The following is a 24304-nucleotide window of genomic DNA, read 5'->3' on the forward strand; positions in this document are numbered from 1 at the left end:
GACTGCACAGTCGGCATATGAATATCTTCTTTATGTAGTTTGACATGTTTTTGTGAAGAAAGACAACCATATTTAGCCTACCTGCTAAGTCTGCACGATTAATCACATGCGATTGTCATGCGGATCTCGTCAGTAAAGCCGGTTCCTTAATTGGTAATAAATCCCCATCAACTGCTTTCAGTTGGAGCGGCATTTACCACAGAGCTGTAGTTCACTGACGAAGGGAAATATCGCATTCATAATTGCAGGCGATTCATCCGCAATTCTGTTGCAATATTTCCTCTCTTGTCAATAAACCATGGCTCTGTGGAGTTAATGCCGCTCCCTCTGTGATGATAAACACCCCATAAACGCCCCTGCCATCATACTTGTTAGCTCTTGCAACCTCTTCCTTATCCCAGTCAGTCGCCCTAGTTCTAATACTACGCTGAGGCTTCCTTTCATCCACTTCTCCCCAACATGATGTCATCGCCAAATTGCGTAAAAAATTGAGACATTTTTAAAATGATATACATATCTTAAGTGATTTATGTACCTAATAATCGACCATGGAGGTTAACCTGCAACATGCCCTTTAAGCTTCAGATTATGATGGGCTATTTGAAACAGCAATACAAAGAAAGGTTACTTGCTAAAATATGGTGCAAACACAAAATTTTTGTTAAACTTTTTTTGTCGTCATTTTCTAAGTGCCCCAAAGTAAACCATCAGACTAAACAAAATCAGTCACTTTGTGTATTTAAAGGTAAATACATCAATGTGGTGCATTTTAAGAGTAAAAATAAGTGACTACAATCTATGAGGAATATGTTCTTGTAAACAATTTTGTGCTTTAGTAAAATCTTTGGTTACCTATATGTATGGTAATAATAGGGTACACAAGCCACATACACAACATGAGATTCACCATTGGTCAAAACAGGTTTAATGTTTATAGAATAATTAGTGGGGGCATTTTGTACAGATTTATTAGTGATTACTGAACAGCAAGCAACCGTTGCACCCTGAAATGTTTTTTTGTGAAATGTTTTGTAATTTTTAAACATTACAAAACAAAAGTTGAATCAAACTAGGAAGAACAAGAGAAACAAACAAAAAAGGTAAATCAATCAAGTAAAATTTAGGGCTGGGTACCGAACGTCGATACTTTTATGGTATCGAATGAAAAACTTCGATACTTTGAGTATCGAAAAATGATTGATCTTTCGATGCCATTTTCGATTCCAAAAGCGGCTGTGTCTGTGAGCCTGTACTTGCGTGTAAGGACCTAAAGCACCATCGATTGGCTGTCCACCACCACGTGACGTGGAGGATTTCTGAAAATACTCACAGTCCACCTCGCAGTCACCCAACACAAGTGTAGAAAGGTATGAGAAGAAAGTCTTTGTGACTGTCTTACCAATAGAGTTAGCTCAAGCATGTCCGTGTTGTCTCCGTGAGAGGCACGTCAACCAAAACGGCGCTTCTCCGGCTTTCTATTTAAAGCACGCGCACAGCCTGTGTCTCTGCTTGATTTACTTGCGCCTGGTTCCGCATGGCAAGGCTTTGCGCGCGCGTCTCCCACAACAGTCTCGACAAGGTGTTTAAACTTGACCCACGCGCGCAGCTTGTGTCTCTCAATGCTTATGAAATACTCGCGCCTGTCTCTCCGCATCGCAAAGCCTTCATGCCCTCGTCTAGCAAAATGGACGATGCGTTTATTTTTTACAGTCTATGGTTTAAACTTGACGCACATGCGCAGCCCAAAGCCTGGCTCGTTATTTAAAACAAACTAAAATTACATTTAACTGGTTTGCTAATTTCACTTGAATGAAATGACATTGAACGCATTTTCTACTCATTTTAAAAATCCCAAATGTATTTAATATTTTGATAATTATGAAGTTGAGTATTGTTTACAAAAAACAAACATTCATACAAATCTTCCCAGTAAAACTCAGTCACCCATTTAAATATTTTAACTTTTTGTCAAAGTTGCAGCTATAATGAACCCACAAATACTGTTAGTGCAAGCTTAATACCATTTTACATTTCATAAAATAAAGCAGTGTTAATTATATTCTTAATTTCTTTATTTTTGTTTCCTTATTTTCATAAAAAAAACTGATAAGTGTGTCTGCTGGCGCACCCCTATCCAAAAAGCACAACCAGTTTTATTAATGAGTGAGAAGTGTTACCAGAATTTGTTTTAATTAAGGTGAAAAAAAAAGTTGTGTGTTTAATGTATTTTTGTTAATGTTTCAATAAATCAATTTAAAGGCAGGGTCCATGATCTCTGAAAGCCAATGTTGATATTTAAATTCACCTAAACAAACACACCCCTACCCCAATAGAATCTGGACCTTCTATTGATAGACCCGCCCCACACATACGCAACCCAGGCAACGATGTTGGTTAGTAGACACGCACCTTACTGCTGATTGGTTACACGTGTGTTTTGGTAGTCAGCCCGACTCTTTTTTCCAAAGCGTTTTTCAGATATTGTGCACTCTGCCTTTAAGCAATAAATGAAATAGAGAATGGCATAATCACACAATATGTCTTGCATATTTTGCTCTAATGTCACACATATTTAAATCCCATTAAACAAATCCTCTAATTAGAATAGAGGATATATCTAAGCCCATATATTTCAGAAATGGGTCCCACCTTCTATAAAATAGGACATCTTTATAAATGTACAAGTTAGATAATCTGAGACATTTTCCAATATAACCCTGTGCCAAAGTGAGCTAGAAGGAAGAGAAAAAAAAGTTCAAAAGAATACATTTTCTTGCACAGAATGTTAGAAATGCTGTCCTTGGTGGTTAACCCTCTAAGGTCCGACCATTTTGGGACACTGGTAGAGGTTGTGACATGCTCTTACATTTGGTCTTTTTTCAGTTAGTTTAAAACATCATAATGGCAAGTGTCTCATAACACTGCATTCAGCACAATCTGGGCCACAATATTATGTGAGCTTTATGTATGTACATGTTTGTAGTTTTGAGAGTAAAATGTTTATCCGTGGTTTTTAAAAAAGCAAAATTTTTAAGTCACTGATATAAGTCACTGATATAAGTCAACAAATCCCTTTTCTAAACAGATTCTAGTAGGGCTGTAGTCAACCAAAGAAATGCTTATTCGACCAAAGTCCTGTCCTGCGCATCGATTAGTCGACAAAAAAAAAGACGCAATGTTTTGCATTTTGATTGAACATTTATTAAACAATTGTCACAGAGAATTTATAAAACAACGACGAAAAAACATCAATAATACATAAAACTATAATAATAATACAATTCTTTGAATATTAAGTGTTTTTTTTTAACTGCAAAGTGAGGAGTTCTGTCCTAGGTCTATAGTGATGGTCACAATCGCGCACCTGACCACACTCTCACGCTACAAAAAATATAACTGCTAAAACTGCCAAATAATGAAAACTCCTAAAAGCTCTCGTTTATACAGGCTGTATATTCTTCTTTAATTTGAAGCTATGGGTTGACTTTTGTCCAGCCGATCTAGGCGTTTTAAAACAAACACACACAAAAATAGCCTTAAAAACAATCCTAATAATAATAGGCTGTATAGTAGGATGGCCTATAGGTTTATTTTCGTTATGTTACATTATTTAGGCTATATTCAAACGCGTCAACTGTACAAATAAAAACAAAAACATAAGTCCAACAAACGCCGAATCTGAGGACAAATGGCTCCTTAGTTTCGAAATGGTTTGGGTACAAGGTGATTGTGTTGAAAAAAAAATACGTTTGTCTAGCGTTAGCTCCTCATTTGAACATTGCAGCAGCTCATTTATGAAAATGACAGCTCCGAAGAGACTCCGCTTTAGTTTGAGTTAGTGCTACAATAAAGAAAGAAGATGATCATCATCACCGTATCTGTTACCGCTGAAATGTAGATGTAATATATTTCCAAATCTAAGCCCGTTGTATGCGGAATGTTGCCGAATAGACTGCAACACGATAAAACTAATGGATAAAACGGGCACATTAAGAATGCGTAAAAAGAAGCACCGGCCAAGGCGGGTCTAACTCACTGTGTGTGAGAAAGCCCTTGTCATCTTCTAGAACGAATGCAGCAAAGATATTTAATGCTAATGTATGAGGCATATAGGCATACGCTGAGTTTTATTCATTTATAATGAGGTGCGTTCTAGTTAACAATTCAATGCAAGTGAACGCGCCGTGCCGGTGCCTCCATGCGCGGTTATTATATTCTCTGCTATATTTGCTTTTTATTTATTAAATACATGCAGTTGGTTGATGAAACATTTATTAAAATTAAGAAACAATTTATAAAAAACGAAATTCACTTTAAAGAAATGCTTTCTATAAAGCAAAACTTAATTAAGTGGTAAAAATAATGTCTGAGGATTTACAAAAACAAAACTTAATCTGCAATTTACTTGTAGCCTAAAATACGTAAATGTTAATAATTTGGAACATAATCAGGAGAGACTTTCATTTTAATTATTTTATTGCTGTATTTTATTTACTATTCGAATGAAAGAATTTACAAAAAAAATAGACTGCACCATTTACTTTTCGCAAACCTTGTGAGCAGGCGAACTCAAACTCCGTGACCTTTTTTTGTAAAATGCAGCCAGACAAAATATTTAGATTTCTTGGACATTTTGCTGACTAAAGCCAAAACCGGTAGCGTTTGAACAGAATTAATACAGCAGAACTACCTATATTCCTTTCTGAGCGAAGTAGCAGTGCAGCCAGCCACAGGTGCGGTTCCAGAGTGTTCTACGTGGTGCGCTAAACTGTGGAGCTGTTACAGAATAGCCTAAATTAAAGCATTTAAAGTTGGGGATAAAACATGGGCTAATTATATTTAGAATACAGTAATATTTAACTGCTTTTAAAGGAATAAATATCAAGGAGTAAATCAATGAAAAATTCTTTATTGGTGAAAATAAATAAATTATGCAACTGGTTGACCAACAAAAATGTCAGTCGACAAAGCGGCATCGACCGATTAGTCGACTAAACGACTAAAGTTGACAGCCCTAGATTCTAGTAGTCTAGAGTTTTGTTCTTTAAAATGATGTGAAAATCATTCTGCCTACTCATTCACATTAAACAAAAAGTGTCTTACAATTTCTATATCAATATATTGTTTTGAGGGGCCGTATGTGAGAAGGATTGATTGACAGCTAGCAAATAAAGGCTTGCATAATGAGCTGCATAATGGGGCAGGAATGTGAGAAGAAACTACAGTAAAGAATGTGAGGACAAATAAATGTATACATGTTTGTTTGTGGTTTATTAAGAAGTTAACAATATAATCAAAATAGAAATGGAGGTCAGTAGGACATTTTCAGTTTATTTGAAAACAAACCCTATTCAAAAACTTAACTTGTATAAACTAAGAAACTGATAAACAACAGAGCTGCTCATGTGGCTCATGTTACCATATAACTTTGTCCAAAAAGTGTGAATATGTTTTTCCACTTCATAGTTTTGTACTGATGAGAGGGATGCAAACCTGTAAGAGAGTTAGAAACAGCTGTAAGCATAAATTGTCCACAGAAATACCCTTACATAACTGATGGGTAAATATTACTGATAGCACTACATTCAGATAAACTATCATGTACATCAACTAAATTCAGATCATCTCAGATAAACATCTGCAGTGATTAGTTTTATAAAAAGCTGTTTTCAGATGACTGTTTTCAGATGACTGATCGTCTAGCTTCTGTTTATAACGCGTTTTTGTAAGCGTGTATGAACTTTAAAAACACATCACATATGGCGACCATGTGCACGAGTGCTCGTGTCTCCGCCTAAACAATGCGGCGCTCATAAAAAAAAGATTAAAGCGCATTAAAGATAATGAAGTCAGTCAGGAAAAACAGTACTCTCTTTACTTCAATGCAGATTATATAAACAGGCAATATTTGTTTTCGATTATAATTAGCTTGTTTAAAAGTAGACATTTCAGGCTTTCTTTGAATATGTGTATCATGTTTGTGTGACGAGTATAAGCAGAGTTTCAACTGATTTTTGTAACGTGATTTGAGAGACAGCTGGCGGAGACAGAAATGTCTGAATGCGCACCCTGTTTATTTTCTTTATTTGACAAAAACACAACGATCTCTTGTTATTGTCAATGTACAAAGAGGAATCTTCACAGTTTCAAATGTCAAACCCGTAAGTGTATGATTATTAAAGGAATAGTCTACCCTTTTGCCATATTAAACTGTTATTACCTCAACCTAGACAAATTAATACATACCTATCTTTTTTCAATGCGTGCACTGTACAGCGTGTTGTGAATGTGTTAGCATTTAGCCTAGCCCCAATTATTCCTATGGTACCAAAAAAAGTTTTATTTTGTGGCACCATACTTACGGGTATAACTCCTCATGTAACAGTCTTTAAATAGGGAAAACACGGAAGTGTTTGGTGGCTTTCCTGTTTGGTACCATAGGAATTAATGGGGCTAGGCTAAATGCTAACACATTCACAACACGCTGTACAGTGCACGCATTGAAAAAAGATAGGTATGTATTAATTTGTCTAGGTTGAGGTAATGACATAGTTTAATATGGCAAAAGGGTAGACTATTCCTTTAATGATGGAGTATTTTAAGTTGATTCTGCTATGATGAGGAGAAAACACGTCAAAACGCGTCGCTGCGTTTTTGGACCCCTGGGGGTTAATTGTTAAAATGACATTAAAGTGTCCCCCTTGAATATATCATGTAAAATATTGAGATTTTTATGTGCCCAAAACTCGAAAAATTTGGGTCTACAGTCCCCAGCAGGAAGTCATGGGTATCACAAATAGGAGTAAAATCTGAGGTTAGTTGGGGTCGACCCTCCAAACACCTGATAACTTTGCCAAGCCTGAAATACTTAAAGTTTACAGAGTGAGCTTTCAAAAACAAAACACACTGTTCTAGACCCTCTATGCACCAAATCAGAAATATAACGTAAGTAAAGACTTAGCAGATATCTCTGTATATCTTGAAGGTGAAGATATCCCAATGAAGATGGAAGCATTAAAGTTAAAAGTTTTATACATGCTCTTTTTTTAAGCCCATATAAAGGAACTAAACCAACCACTAAATTTCTTAATAGTTTTATGTGTAAAATTTATTGGAATAATTTGAATGGAGTAAAGTAATCTTGAAAGAATGTTCATCTTCAGTAGGGAGATTCGTCCCAACCAAGAAACAGAAAGAACATTCCACCTTTCTTAGTCTAACCGTTTACATTCAAAAAGCAGAAGAAAGTTTACTTTATACATCTGTTCAAATGAAGGGTAACATTAATGCCCAAATATTTTAAACCCTCAGGGGCCCATCTAAATGGGAAGGATGGTAATGTTTGGGGTATTTGTTTTAAGCCACCTATAGGCATTGCGATTTACTTATCATAATTCATTTTATATCCTGAGAAAGTGCTGAATTTGTCAATTGTGTCTAAAAGAGCTTGGGTAGAGGTATCAGGATTCACCATGAATATCAAAATATCATCTCTTATACCGTATTTTCCGGACTATAAGTCACACTTTTTTCATAGTTTTGCTGGTCCTGCGACGACAAGTCAGGTGCGACTTATGTCAAAATTAATTCATATGAACAAAGACAATTCATTACCGTCTACAGTCGCGAGGCTTTCGTGAATCATGCAAATCCAATTTTTGTGTGTGTGTGTGTGTGTGGGTGGGTTTTGCAAGGCACCGTTATGAATGACTATATATTTATTTGTCACAATCGAACTTCATTCAAAGCAGAGCTCACCAAAAAGAGCCTGAAGTCGGATCTCCGGCGTGTGGTGTTGGCTGCGAATAAAAAAAATCATGCTTTCGCCTACAAATAGTATGAGAGGAACACATCTTTCACTCTCATCCAAACTAACAAACTAGCCAATCAAAAGTAGAATAGGTGGGGTCTTTGAGGTATGGCTGAGATCCAGCTGCAGATGCCGTGCAGCAGAGGAGAAGTCATAACAATTTAACTTTGTCAGCAGGATGAAAGTATATGAAGCCTAGGTAAGACGACCTAATTGATAAAGAACTTAAACGCTGGGCATGGATAGAAGGAACAGGCAGAGACAAACAGCATTTTAGTAAGAAATTAAGAGAACCAGCCAGGTGTTTGCTGCTTTGACAAAACTGTCGGTTTCAAATCAGGCCATGGCAGTTATGTAAATATCAGATTTCTCGTCGAGGTGAAATGCGGTCTCACGATATCAATATAAAGTTGCATTTTTGTCAAAAAGTTTGCTTGTATTATATTATTCTGTAATCACTTACGTTAACACGCATATACGCAAATCCGATCCAACGTCATCCTGAGGAACATGCATACGTTTGCTCCTCTTAATGGTTTGTGAATCTGACAGTAACGCTTGCGATTACAGAATAATATAATGACAAACAGAGGTGGGTAGAGTACCCAAAATCTGTACTCAAGTAAAAGTACAAGTACCTATACAAAAAATGTACTCAAGTAAAAGTAAAAGTATCAAATCTAATTATTTACTTGAGTAAGAGTAAAAAAGTATTAGATGAAAAATCTACTCAAGTACTCAGTTACTTCCGATCTGATGGAAAAGAAGCGTAAAAACACTGAATTTCAGACTACTTGGAGGGTTTTTACAAACCTCTCCTTGAAAGTCTCATTGTTCTGCTTATATACTGCTTATAAACCTAGGTTAAAGTAAAGCAGCCTATCTCAGTCCTGCAACATCACATAACGTGTCATTAAAAAAAATTGACAGTTAACTGTGTCTTTTTCACGTTCACAACACAATCTTGGCAGCATCTGCCTTTAAACAAGCTAACAGTAAACAAAAAAGAATGTGTGTGTCTGTTTATTATCATGTTTTTATATGAATAGGTTATTTTCATTGCCATTAAAGTGCAATTACTCAACATAACCAGCTTGACAAAATGCTTATTTTAGAATTTCAAATGGAACTATTGTTTTTGCAAATCAACTCTACATTTATTATAATATATAATACATGTTTCTTTGAAAACATACTTTATTCTTTTATTTTCATGAGTATATAGATTCTTTAGGAAGGAATTAAATAAAATCCAGCTTTGATTCGTATGTATTTTCTACACTTAAGTAAGGTGTCCGGTTATGTGTAGGGGAGAACAGGGGCGAAAGTACAATTTTTCAGAAAAACTTAATTTTAAAAGATAAGGTTTCAGACAGAGATATATTTTGCTGTGGTCAGTAACTCACAGCTGTGGTCTATCAAAACCAGGTGGAATTTTGAACAAATGTAAAATGACTAGTATAATTTCACTTTGAACATAAGTGTGGTGAATTGTTACTTTTTAAACACAACAAAACAAGAGAGATTTTCGTGTTACACTTGTTTTTATTAATTATACATGACTATGACCTCTTTAATATGTAACTGCAAACATATTTTGTAATTTATCTTTGTAAAAAATAATTAAATTACATTTTCATTTTAAATATCAGTTTTATCAAATGTTTCAAAAGCATCCAACAGTACAAACTTAAATTCAACAGTTTAAACACTATGAAAATTAAATTAAAATAAAATAGAATAATATACTGTAAATGGGACAAAAGTAAGTGTTACTTTCGTCCCGACAGGATCTCCTCACATTTAAACCCGATTTACTTTTATTTTGAAAAACTTTAAGTCAAACTTCAGGATGTGTTAGTGCACTAAATAACCTGTAGATTGATGAAACGAGAAACACAACGCGTTATAAGAAAACAATGACCGCTTTTGGAATTTACTTATGGTTGAAAACACTTTACTGGATCTACACGCGGAAAACTGAATAACGCAAATTTGTCAGCTCTGTCAAGGGTTGTAAAGATGCTGTTTGGGATGCAAATGTTATCAGTCCTCTGAGAAAATCGCTTTGTTACTTTCGTCCCGTGTTACTTTTGCCCCGGTTCTTCCATATTATTAACTCTTTCCCCGCCATTGACGAGATATCTCGTCAATTAAGAGAAAACGCTTCCCCGCCAATGACGAGATATCCGTCTTTCTGCAATACCGCTATTATCCACCAGGTGGCGCCCTTCCGCAACTTTTTAAACCCGGAAGTATTGCCCTATGGCAAGCTGCTGCATGTCCGTGTCTGTTTTAAAGATCGCTCTGAATGGGATCTCTATAAAAAGTCCGTCACAAAAATGGAATTATCTCTGCTTTTTGCTCAAAATATGGTGTTTTTGCAAAAACCTACCCATATTCAAAAGCTGATTGCAAAAGAACCACTAAAGGTAGGATGAAACGGTTTTTTTTGTTTGAAAGCAAGAGGGTCTGTTCTTTCATTTGGTATATTGTATGTTTATATATTTAAAGAAGAACATTTTCTGGAAGGCATTAAACTTTGGTGAAAATCATGAAAAAACGCTGGCGCTGGCTGGCAACTTTTTTTAAAAACGCTGGCGGTGAAAGAGTTAATGCAAGACGTAACATTATGCTGTTCAATTTGTTTAGCTTTGTGGGGAAATGATATGGAAATGTGCAGATGTGAGTGTTGTTTGTAAGGTTAGACTAATTTTCATTGCTTGTACAAGAGCGCATATGACAAAAACACTCGGACAGTGTGTGACATAGTATTATAATAACGTAAAAGTGCCCATGGTTACCAAATGGCCAACAGTGACACACACTTACCCGTGTTGTTTCAGGTTGGAGATTGAATTCCTTTACGTTGAGATGTCAGTTCGTTTTGGTGCACAAAGCATGCATCGCATTATGAAACTATTCTTTTTGACCTTTTGTAGTGTAAACATAGACCGAACTTGAGGCCACGCGTAATCTGCCACCAATAGAGTGCACAGGTTATCCTCCGCTTCAGTCATCTCCTTTCATCTACGCGCGCTAAAGGGTGATACGTAGCCACCTCTCGCAACGCACGTAGCCTCTCTAAAGTCTTGGGAGACTTTCGAACAAGCCATATAAACTTAAAAAAATATATATTCATTAATGTAGCGCAGTAACGCCACCGAATGTAGCGAAGTAAAAGTACAGTTTTTTTCACTAGAAATATACTTGAGTAAGAGTAAAAAGTACCCATTTTTAAATTTACTCAAAGTACTAGTTTCCCAAAAAAATTACTCAAGTAAATGTAACGGAGTAAATGTAATTCGTTACTACCCACCTCTGATGACAAACACACACATTTGTGGATCTAGTTTGTGAAACGTGTAGCTTTTTACTGTTAGATGCTTTGCCAAAAGAACTATGCAAAAGACAAATGCACTTGACTGCCTTTCCAGAAAGTCACAACATCATTTGAATTACTTAAATGTTACAGTGTCCACTTTAAATTCAGTGTTCAAATGTTGTAATCAATAATTAATCTGTATTAAATGCCTCCACCAATTATTCTATAAACATTAAACATGTTTTGACCAATGCAATCTCATTTATCAAGTTGTGTATGTGGTTTGTGTGCCTTAATAATAATAATAATAATAATAATAATAATATTATTATTATTATTATTATTATTATTATTATTCAACCAAAGATTTTACTAAAAGGGCACAAATTTGTTTACAAGAACATAAAAATCCTCATAGATGTAGTCACTTATTTTTACTCTCAAAATGCACCACATTGATGTATTTACCTTTAAATGCACAAAATGATTTTGTTCAGTCTTGTAAGGAGTCCAAATATGACCCCATCCATCCGTTTGGCCCAACGGCGGAATCCAAACGAGGATTATAGCGCGTTCTGTTTTTTTTATTATCTGACTCCAAGATAACTTGATATAAATCGGATTGATAATTACTTTTAACAGTTGCAGAATTTGGGTGGATGTTTGGTTATTCTGGTTTGGCCCACTTGTTATTGCATCCGTTCTTTCGGCTACTCATGTCGCTTTGGACTCACGCACCGGCCGTTTATTAATATTTAATAATCATGCGGGCCCACGATCACAACCGAATCAGGCTTGGTCGCTGCTAGAGGTTTGACCATATGTTCAGAAGGCCGCCTTTTATGCGTGCTCATCTCTGAACATACTTTATTTAGTCCCCATAGAGGTGCAACTTAATTATTACAATATTTATTTCTAACCAGAGGCTCACGACCACTATCATAAAACAAACTGACCATCTTCTCCAATGATAGCTTTGTATAGTTGTGCCATAATTTAATATGCAACTTAGATAGATAGATTAATATTGAAATAACCAGAGGCTGAGGCTCATCTGATTTAGAGTGGTCAGACAACATTTACTTGTTACTCTAAACAGGAAATTAGCCTCCACGCCTCTAATTTAACTTAAACTAACGCCAAGTGCTAGTCGGATCTCCAAAATCCTCCGCTGATGTACTACTATGCCATCTAGTCTGGGATTTTGGTCCGGAACTAGCCTGATTTTTCAGACATTGCGGAAACAAGGATACATCGTAATTTACTAATCATGTCAATAACTTTCGTAGCCGCAGAATAAATCCAAACATAACAATTTATTAACCAGGTAGGTAAAACATAATTCAGAAGCCAATTTACATTCCAATTCAAATACAAAACAAACAAACCAATGCATACCTGGTACGGAGATGGAAATCTGGTTACAGATTCCTCAAAGTAAAATGAAATACATGATGCTATATCAAAGATACAGCATCATGGGGGTGCATTTCTAGATATTGAAAGTCCCGCTGAACCATTTTACATCATTCCCTTAAATATCCAGAGAGACAAAGCATATAGGAGTTTGGTATTGATTGGTTGTTGTTAAATTCAGGGGTGTTGCCTAATATACATACAGTGGGTGGTTGGTCAACATCTCTAAGGTAGGAGTTGTCTCCCAACATCAGGTTAAGTTACTTATTTATTGTCACAGATTAACATTGAATCCTGTTGTCATATTAATAAACCCAATGTACCACTTGCATTAAAACACTTCATATAACACCAAACAAAACCGGTTTCAGATTCTTTGTGCATGTAGAATGTATACAGTTTGCTTTCAGAACATGAGGAGAGGGGGGCGAGAAAGTGTGGTAGGGTGTGTGACTCTTCTGTCTCACTACATGAGGTAACTGTCTTGGGGGTAGATGTGAATTCTTTGAGAAAGGTTTCAGATGATAATTCAACAGGAATTAGGAAGCGGTTCCTTGTGGATTTAGCCATTTGCTGCGGGCTTTAGAAATACCTTTTGTCAGGGTTTACAGGTCTTACAGTCTGATGCAGTGGCAAGGCTACATAATGGTCATGGTGGCACTTGCCCACGCAGATAGACGGAGCCCAAATTGTATTTCAACTATTTCATTTTATATGTGCGTGCGTGCGTGTGTGTGTGTGCGCGCGCGTGCGTATGTATGTCGCTACGTCATGGTAGGTGTGCCGTATATTTTCCTGCTTTTTTGTCCTTTGCCAATCACACCTATGTTATTTTTATTTTTTTTTTGAACTTTATTGTGAGTACACACAGAGGGAAGGGGAGAAAAAAAAAAAAAAAAACACAAAAACAAAACATGAACATTGTCCTGAGAATGGGCTTCATACATTATATACAGTCAGAAAACATATTCAATTTAATGCAAAGGCTTATGCCCTATTTCAGAAAGTCCATAATTGGACCCCATCTTCTTTCAAAGGCAGGGGTTTTCAATTGCACATGTGCTGTTAACCGTTCCATTAAATAAACTTTTCTTATCTTTTGTGTCCATTGCGCAATGGTAGGTGGTTCAGGCTTTAACCAACATATTGTTATCATTTTCCTTGCCATCATTAAGAGGAGATGGAGAAGAAACGATTGATCTTGAGAAAGATTGTCTGGGAAGATATCCAGTAAAAACGTTTGGGAGTCAAAAGAAATATTCACTTTTAATAGATCTTCCAAAATACCCTTAACATCCTTCCAAAAGCCATATATGTTGGGACAGTCCCAAAAAATGTGAGTTTGATCACCAATCAGTCCACAGTTCCTCCAACATTTGTCACTCATACTACACTTAGTGAGGAAAGACTTCAACGGAGTCCTGAAAAATCTAATTTTCGTCTTCCAATCGAACTCCCTCCAGACCTGACTGCCCACTCCCTTATGACAGCCAGAGCAAATGTTACTCCAAACATCGTCATCTAAGATAACATTCAACTCCATTTCCCATTGTTGTTTTACATATTGTGTATTATCTGACATGTCAGTCAACATTTTTTTGTACATCAATGACATTTGTTTTTTCATTACACCACCATTTTCAATCAAGTTGATAAAATGCTTCTCTATATTTGTGGGCTCTCTTCTGATTAATTCCCAATCATTATGTTTTGTTACATAACTTCTTATTTGTAAATACTTATATAAATCATTTGAGGGTAACTTGAATTTCACTTTTAGTTGGTCAAAGGTTTTAAATACATTTCCCTCAAACAATTGATTCACTGAGATGAGACCCCTCTCAGCCCAACCCCGAAAACCACTGCTATCTGATAAAGATGGAATGAACTCAATATTCTTATAAATAGTCATAGCTCGAGATAAAGCAGTCTTTCCTTTCAGTTGTTTTTGGACCTTATTCCAAATCTTTAAAGTATGCTTGACCCATAAATTCACAATTTTTATTTTTTTCTGAGACTGCTGATTGAGAAATGGCAGTTGAGAGAGAGGGACTCCCGAGACTGAATATTCTTCCATAGGGACCCAGTGTGACTCCGGATCATGAATGATCCATGCCACCACAGCTTTAATTTGGGCAGCCCAATAGTACAGTTTGAGATCTGGCATATTTAAGCCCCCATTTTCCTTTGGTGACATTAATATTTTGAGGCGCACTCTTGGTCTTTTGTTCTGCCATATAAATTTTGACATTATTTTATCTAGAAATTTGAAAGTAGATTGTGGAATATCAACAGGGAGGTTTTGAAAAAGAAATAATAATCTTGGAAGGAGATTCATTCTTATACATTCTATTCTACCCAAAAGAGAAAGCGGTAGTACATCCCATCTGTTCAAGTCAGATCTGATTTCCTTTAATAATTTATCATAGTTAGATGAAAACAACTGTGTGGTCTTAGGGGTAAGAATTACTCCAAGATATCTAAACCCCTGTTTAGAGTGTCTAAATGAAACAAGATTATTCAATTGCAAAGGCCAAGTCCCGACAAGCATTAACGCTTCAGATTTATTTGTATTAATTTTATAACCCGATATCATGCTATAATAGTTAAGACTGTTAAGCAAAGCTGGTACGGAAGTTAAGGGGTTTTCTAAAAATAATAAAATATCGTCAGCAAAGAGTGACAATTTATGTTGAATATTTGAATCATCTCTTATTCCCTGTATCTGAGGGTTAGATCTAATCAATTCGGCTAGCGGCTCTATACTCAGAGCAAATAATGAGGGTGAAAGAACTTCACCCTGCCTAGTACCGCGTCCCAGTGGGAAAAAGTTTGAGCAGTGTCCATTGACCCTTACTCGTGACTTTGGGTTTTTATAAAAAGTTTGGACCCACTTTATGAACGTCTCATTGAATCCCATGTTTCTCAATGTCTGTTGTAGAAAGCCCCAGTCCACCCGATCGAATGCTTTCTCAGCATCCAGGCTGAGAAGCATTGATGGGGTATTCCTTTTCTGTGCCACTATTTGAAGGTTTAAAGCTCTTCGAACATTATCAGCCCCCTGTCTATTGGTAATAAAGCCCGTCTGATCGGGATTCACAAGTTTTCTCATATACTTTTGTACTCTATTTGCAATGATAGCAGTAAGTATCTTTAAATCAACACAGAGGAGGCTGATGGGACGATAAGACGAGCACAGAGAAGGGTCTTTACCATCTTTATGTATGACACTAATAATCGCTTCAGACCATGACTGAGGAGGATCTCCCTCTGAGAGTGCATAGTTATAGACTTTATCCAAAAGAGGAGTAATCTCTTTTTCGAATATTTTATAGTATTCACCTGGGAGACCATCCACTCCTGGAGATTTATTATTTTTTAGTTTTAAAATGCTGTTTTTTATTTCCTCTCTTGTAATTGGGCATGTCAATAGATTGGCTTCCTCCTCAGTCAATTTATTAAGACATATTGAGTTAAAAAAATTCTCAGTTTTTTCCCCCTTGTCTTGGCAGCTCTCTTCCTTATACAAGTCTTGGTAGTAAGTGCCAAACGCCTTTGCCACTTCCTTGGGTTGAGATAGCATTTCCCCAGAATTTGGACACCTGATTCTATGAACTACTCTGCCTGCTTGTGCTTTTCGCAACTGAAACGCTAGCAATTTACTTGCCCTGTTACCAAATTCATAATACTTTTGATTTGTAAATCGAAGCTGCCCCTCTACTTTATAAGTTAATAATTCATTTAATTTCTGCCTTTTTTCTTTCAACCTAGTTAGTGTTTCTGTATTTTGTACTGTTTGGTATTCTTTCTCTAATTGTTTAATTTTATTTTCCAGTTCTACTTGTTCTGCAAGTCTCTCTCGTTTTAATCCTGATGAAATCGCAATAATGTTTCCTCTCAGAACACATTTAGCTCCCTCCCATAAAACTGATGGACTTACAGTCTCATTGTCATTAAATTGAATATATTCTAATAACACTTTCCTAATTTGTAGATGAATCATTTCGTTATTTAGAATAGATACATTTGCTCTCCAGTACTTAAAATTATTATTTGGACTTAGCTTTAGCATCAGAGAAACTGGAGCGTGATCTGAGATGGTAATAGCTTCAATAGTGCATTGGATCACTCTATAGTAATCTACACCAGTTATCAGGAACATATCTAATCTTGAGTGACTACAGTGTACATTTGAAAAGAAAGTAAAATCTTTATCTTTGGGATGCAGGCGACGCCAAACATCTATCAGGCCCAACTCCTCCATCAGTGCACTAAGAGTTAAAGATTTCCTGGTCCTTGGACCAAAGTCAGCAGGTAGTCTATCAACCGATGCTCTTAGAACGCAGTTAAAATCCCCCCCTATTAAAATTGTCCCTTCAGCTTTATCTGCTATTAATGATGCTATTTGTTTAAAGAAAATGGGACAATCCTCATTTGGAGCATATACATTTACTAATGTCATTTTAGTGCCCCCTACACTCCCAATCACCATCAGAAATCTCCCCTCCTTGTCACTCAAAGTTTTCTCATGACAAAAATACACTGACTTGTTAAAGAGAATAGCAACTCCTCTTTTCCTCCCATTTTGACTAGAGCAGCTGTATTGTTGGTCTACCCACTCTCTCTTCAGCTTCATATGCTCTTTATCTGAGAGATGTGTTTCCTGTAACATTGCTATGGCATAATTCAGTTTTTTCAATTGATTCAGCACTTTTTTTCTTTTAATTGGACTACATAAGCCTTTAACATTATAAGTAACACATATTAACTTATTCATCTGTTAGTATATTGTATATGGGCCATTCTACCGAATTCGTGCAAATTGCTGTCCCGGAACCAAAAAACTAATTTAAAAAGCATTAACGTAGGAAAATTTTTGATAATAAAAAAATATAAGCAAATAGCAATCAAAACCCAAAGTAATATTTGAGGTAGCTGCAGACTTTATATATAAAATATCATCATTTATATAGTGGTTTCAATTGAGAGGTGGTTGTCCCAAACCCCAAGGTCTGAATTTCACCATAGAAAAAAAAATATGAAATAATTTTTTAATAATTTTTTATTTTTTAAAGAAGTATCATTTTGATTACTTTTGTTAATTAAAACCAAAAAAATATTTATTGGATATTTTCAGTAAAAATCATGAATAATCATGTAAAAAAACACTGTCCCGCATTTTCACGTCACTACCGAAACATTGCATAGTTCGGTCAATAATATAATACTGCTTTAAGCCACTCCCCTCAATTTTGAACCAGAAACTTTGTCTGTGCCTCACTCCCTCGTGGTGGCATGGTGATTAGATCAGTCCCATGGTTTTGAAGTAAATGTGATCAAAAGTTTGGAAATCAGTGTGTGACATTTATCAATGTCACTACCGATCACACATTTTTAATGATTAATTGATTTTTTACATTTTTTTCTACTGGTCATTTAGGTTTTACTCATGTTTCAATGTCGAGAACTGTGCTGGCTAACTATGTACTAATTAGCTTCTTAGCAGTAGGATCAAAGTTAGCTTAAATTGTCACTACCGAAACAGTCACAACCGAAACATTTGTTGACTTTTCGGTTGTGACGTGATTGTTTCGGTAGTGACAAAATGACACTTGTTTCTTTATTTTAATAAATAAATAGAAACTTTCAAGTGCACATATATTCTTTTTCAGTACAAATAATTTGTCAGTCATATTTCTGTAATGTTGTATGCGATTTGACTAGGACTACAAACTAGGCCAGATTAATTTAATTAATTCATAGTAGCTTGACTCATTATTGAGATAAATGAAGGCTAAATGATTCTACCTCTGGTCTCATGGAAAACTTTCTGCGCTAATTTAGCGGGACTTTGACTGATTGCATCATATAATTTATATAACAGATAGCACATGGTATCATAGTAAATTGACATGTCATTGTTAAGTGTAGACAGGGCAGGCTCACACTAATAATGTAAATGTAAATATCTTTGGTTAATTTGTAGAGATAGCTACAGAGAGAGAGGAATTGCCAATATGCATAGACGGAAAGATGAAAGTAGAGCGGACAGACTGAGAAAATACAGACAAAGATCGAGGGAGGACCCAGAAAGGTACCAACAGGGCTTCAGACTGCCACCAATTGGTGGTATTTTGCAACCAAAATTTGAGAGTGTGCCACTGAATTTTACATCCATTCGCACATGTTGGACTAGTAAATTTGACTTTTTTTCTGATGTGACAGTGAATTTGAAACAGCACATTGTACTTTCTGCATCTATCATCAAAGTATGTATTAGTAATACAGTGGAATTTTGTAGAAATGTGATTATTTGGTTAGCATGTTGATTTACGGTGTGTGCCCCTAATTTTTTTGGTTGCGCCCCTAAAATTTTCAGTTGGGGGCCACTTTGCTCCTAGTAAAAAAAGTTAGTCTGGAGCCCTGACCAAGAATACTTAAAAAAGCAAAGAGAACGAAATCAAAAACGCAGGGAAGAAAGGATGCTGAAAAGTATCAAACAATTATCTGACAGGGAGCAAAGAAATGTCAGAAAAGAATGGAGGAAAAGACAGGACAAACACAGGAAGATGGTTAAAAGACAGTTCTGTGTGTATAGTTCTTTTTAGAGATTGACCCATATGGATTTTTTTTGTGCCAATGCCGATACCGATTTTTGTTTCATTAGCCTTAGCCGATACAGGCTGCCTATTTTCTTGAGCCGATACTTGGAGCCGATACTGCTTTTGCTCACTCAGTTTACATTATAAATGTCTCAATTTAAAAAAGTAACATTTATTGAACTTAAAAAAAAAACTATATTTAAAAAAGGTGATGGTTCTATGGAACCATGAACTGCACTCTCCACAATGATGAGGAACTATCAGCAAAGGATATTGATTTCTAGCACTTTATTACTACAAATATATATAAATAAAAAAATTATATAGAAATAAAAACCCGCTTTGTCCAGTTATGATCAGCTGTTAGGCCGAGCTTACAATGTTGTCACGGAAAGGTTGTTTGTTTTTAGTCACATGACCTGCAATCGCTTGCGGCTTCCAGCACTCTGTAAATAATGCCAGTGACAATGTCGGTGAACACAGCAGCCACATATTGGCCAGTATACACATAAACACATAAAATATACACAATACACATAAAACTCGCAAAAATCGGCTATCTTGCATCCCTTTAAGGTCTGAACTATCCGTCATCAGCGTAATGTCAGTGCAAAGTGCTTTTATGTGGTGTTGCTTTAGATATTTTTTGTGCTGTATGTTTTGACTGCATAATGCCAATCATTTTTGACTAACTAATTACTTTTTTTTAAACAAAATATGGACAATCCAATATGGATGTCACTACCGAAACATTACTGTCACGACCGAAACAAATAATGTTCTAGAAAAATAAAATAGGTTTTGTTGTCAGAAAAGATTATATAATTTTATTTAGTTAGATAAAAATTTAAACTAATGAATCCTTGAATTTCAAATCTGTATCAGTGCATGTATGGCAATTACAGAGAAATAATGCTTTCAAAATGCATTTCATTTGATAAACCACGCTTATAGTTTTGTTAAAATTATATTTCTAATCGATATAACAATGAAACTGTCTTTAAAAAAATGTAAAAAATATATTTAGAAGGTTAATGTAAAGAAAATCAGAATAGGCTATTAAAAACCTAATTTTTATATCAAATGTTGTTGTGTTTCGGTAGTGACACATTTTGGGAGAGAGAAAACATTTCGAAACTGTATAAAAACACGCTAGGAAACTAAAGTGTCCAATCAGTAGATTAGTGTTCCTTAGATGTTCTACTATGTTTATGACTACAAAGCTTGCAGGAAAAAACACACTTTTTTCAAGAAGTTTTGAAGTGTCAATTTGCACCAATTCGGTAGAATGGCCCATATATAACTACTATAACTCTCTTGAATCTCACATAAATCACCGTAATAAAGATCATTACAAAAAATGACATTATTGCCCATCATAAGTCTCAGGACAGGCAGAACACTTACAAATAAACACATAATTAACAAACTAAACAATGTAGGCTTCCACATACCCGACTGGGACAGATGTGAATCTTTTAACTCAAACCTGAATGGCCCAGTCCCCGATGTGTCTTGGACGGAGGCTGGTGACTGGTCCTCCGTGGGAAAAAAAAAACACGTCGTTTGCAGTATCGCTGTCGCTCCCAGAGCGTTTCGTTTGCGACTTAGGTGTGGATAGGTGGTCCTCCACATAATAGTTCTCGCATTCCGTCCATATTAGAAATTTTCATTTTTTTGTTTTCCTAATATGCTAGCTTGATTAAATAGATGAACTTGGCGAAGGTATGCATTATTTATCGGCACTGAAAAAGGCTTTGATTTCGGCGTTGGTAAGCGTCGCTTGGCCTCCATTGGCTCTCCTTCCCGCTGTACTCCATCCGCCACGGCACAGCTCCTTATCCAGTCGCTCCCTCTCATCTACTCGGGCGTGCACCCCCATCTCCTCGAGCACCGGCACAGCATCCGTCAATGTCGGGTAGATCTTGACACCATCTGCAGTAAACACTCTCAGCTGTGCAGGGTAAATACACGTTGCCCTAATGTTCTTCACCTTTAGCTGCTTTACAGCATCTCGCACCAGCGCTCGTTTTTTCTGCAGCTCGGGAGAAAAATCATGATCAAAGTAGATCTGTTTTCCTGCGTACATAACTTTTTTCTGCTCCCATGCCTGCCGTAGTATGATTTCTTTTACTGAGAAGTCCAAAAACCTAACGATAAGCGAGCGGGGGGCTGCTTCAGGGTTTTTTGGCTTTGCAGTGAGCGCTCTATGCGCTCTTTCAATGACGATGTTAAGTTCAGGGGGAAGTTGAAAAACAGATTTAAACAAATCATGTACAAAAAGCTTAACATCTTTTCCCTCGCTCCCTTCAGCCACGTTGTAAATTCTCAGGTTGTTTCGCCTTAGGCGATTTTGCATATCCTCACATCGTGCATTCAACTCCATTTCTCTATGCAATAAGAAACGAAGAGCCCGCTCATGACGCCTGGTCGTGTCTTCATTAGCACTGATTCGGTCCTCCGCCTCCGCGTTTCTCTTTTGCAATTCACTCATTTCTCCTTTCAGTTCACCGAATGACATTTCCAGACGTGTTAAAGATAGCTGGGTCTGGGTATGTCCCTCTTGGTTGTCTTTCCTCATTTTTTCGAGCTCGCTAAGTATTTTTGACTCGGAGTCACGCATGCAAGAATCCGATTGGGAACTTTGGGTTTGCAAGTTTTCGCCTTTTTCCTTAGCTGCATCCTGTTTAGATTGTCCTTTGCCTCTAGTTGTCGCCATGTCGAATTTATTAAGAGTCGCCCAGTTTTATACTGGTTTTGTTAGGAAATTATTAAAAGTTTGGACGGAGCGTGTCACTCAAGCTGCTGCTGCCAGCATGGCGTCACCGGAAGTCTTTCGTCACACCTATGTTAAAGTGGATACTGTACAATTAAAGTTATAAATTCAAATGATGTTGTGAGTTTAGAATTCCTAAGTGTCTCGAAAGTCAATCAAGTGCATTTGTCTTTTGCATTGTTCTCTTGGCAAAGCATCTTACAGTCGAGAGCTCCACGTTTTACACACATGCAGGCACCCCAGAGCCACAAATGTGTTTGTCATTATATTATTTTGTAATTGCATGTGTTGACGCATGCACACAAACCAGATTCACAAACCAGTAAGAGGAATGAATGCATGCGTGTGTTCCTCAGGATGATGCATATGGTTTGCGTAGATTTGTGTGTTAACGTATGTGATTACAGAAAAACTTAAATGCAACAAACAAACATAAACTTTATACTGATTTCGCGATGCAGCCTTTCACCTCCACAAAAAATCCTGTGACGCATTAATACACTCTTGATATTTACATAACTTGCATAGCCTACTGATTTGAAACCAACAGTTTATCAAAGCAGCAAGCAACTGGTTCTCCTTATTTATTTGACTAAAATGCAGCCGTCCTCTGCCTATTCCTTCTATCCACGGCCAGCACCACTGATTTAAGTCCTTTATCACTTAGGTCGTCTTCCCTAGGCTTCATAAACCTACTCTCCATCCTACTTGCTACATGACATCTCTGGTCTCTGCTCTGCATCTGTAGCTGGATCTCAACCACACATCAAAGACTTGCCTCATTCTACTTTGATTGGCTGGTTTGGTTGAGAGTAAAAGATGTGTTTCTCTAACCATTTGTAGGCGAATGCAATAACTGATAATTTTTTTATTTACAGCCAACACAGTGCCGAAAACTTTAAGCCCTGCATACATGACTGTTATTAATGCCTGTTACATCTTGTGATCCAAGACAATTAGTACCACTTAAAAATATTTAAAAGAAATAGAAAAAACTAATGTCTTTAGACACAAAATCTCCCTGCAATTAAATTTCCATAAACTGCCCATATATGCTGGCATATTGGGTCATACTTTATGCATCCTGTGGCCCCATAGCGATACATCATGGTTAGCATAAGAGGGTAAATTACATTTAACATTTTCATTTCAAATTAACAACTTTGCAGGGTGCAATGTTAAGAGGTATTAAAACAATTAACGCACTTTCTTTTTTCAGATCTTTCTGCAGTATCTGCAGTTTCTATATCTAAAATATTCTCATGAGGCAGGCGTACAAATCCAAGCTCTACGCTCCCCAACTATGGCCCAGGTCAGTCATAAGGTGTAAATACTAATGTAACAGTGGTTTTGTGATTTTAATTGTTCAGTTTATTTGTGTTAAATGTATATATTTTTTATTTTCAAGATCGTGGACTGGGTTGGTTTGTTACTGGATGCTCATTTCACAGTATTGGTTATGGCACCAGAAGCGAAAAGACTGGTTTCTGGTCTTCACAAGTTTGTGAGATCACAGGTAAAGCATTTGTCTTAAAGCAGATAGGAAACCAGTGTCTATAGCTCTGTTTAGCTTCATAATGCCGAAATTAAAATGCTGCAATTGTTCTCAGGTAAAACTTTACGCTGAGTTGGATAAAATTGAGGGAAGTCTTCAAGTGCTCAAGAAAGCCAAGCAACCTGAAGATTTTGCCCTGTATTCCATAAAAGTGATCAAGCTCTTTTAAATGACATGTACAGATTATTTTTTAATAAAAATCTGCAGATGAGTTCTATATTGTCCCAGCTCATAACCATTGTTTTTTTCACTGTTATTTGTATGTATTTCCACAAAAAAATAAAGTATTTTCTTTTTTAAATCTTAAAAAAAAAAAACTCATAATATTTTGCTATCAGACACACAGTTGTTGGCAAGATATCATGTGGGTGTTCCTCTTTAGGTGGCACATAACTTGAATTATACATTACTTTCACAGAATGACACACAGAAGCATTGGAATCATACACTTACAATAAGTTAGGGATATTGTTATTTACATGAGTACTTTTCCTATTTGCTCTGAATTTTACCTTTGTGTGCTGGCGGAATTGGGGGATGATGATGGGTTCTATGATGTCTCTAAGGTAAGAATGTGCATTGACTGAGCCATCTACAATAACCAAATCTTTTTTGCGCTGACTGGTGATGCCTGCCAATACTGTTGCACCTCCTCCACCAAAGCAAACCTTGGGGATCTTGTTGTTTGGTAGTCTTTATTTCTCTGATGATTACTTTTAACATTTTATTAACTTGGCCTATAATGTATCTTAAATTCAAAGTATGGCTTGTCCTCTCTGTGCCATCTGGCAGCTCCACAGGAAAATAAAAAATGCTGGTG

General features: G+C 36.4%; 1 protein-coding gene across 4 annotated transcripts in view; it reads left to right on the forward strand.

The window, feature by feature from the left end:
* nol11 (nucleolar protein 11) overlaps nt 1-23701 on the forward strand; it is a 73070-nt gene extending 49369 nt beyond the window's left edge. For all 4 annotated transcript variants that reach the window (XM_065253277.2, XM_065253279.2, XM_065253278.2 and 1 more), the window contains 3 exons: nt 23149-23241; nt 23338-23445; nt 23540-23701. In XM_065253277.2, the coding sequence (XP_065109349.1) occupies nt 23149-23241; nt 23338-23445; nt 23540-23653 (315 nt within the window). In that variant the 3' untranslated portion in view covers nt 23654-23701. The remainder of the gene's footprint in view (nt 1-23148; nt 23242-23337; nt 23446-23539) is intronic.
* Nucleotides 23702-24304: the final 603 nt, after the last annotated feature.

This window comes from Paramisgurnus dabryanus, chromosome 7, assembly GCF_030506205.2.
Source record: "Paramisgurnus dabryanus chromosome 7, PD_genome_1.1, whole genome shotgun sequence".
Taxonomy (NCBI): domain Eukaryota; kingdom Metazoa; phylum Chordata; class Actinopteri; order Cypriniformes; family Cobitidae; genus Paramisgurnus; species Paramisgurnus dabryanus.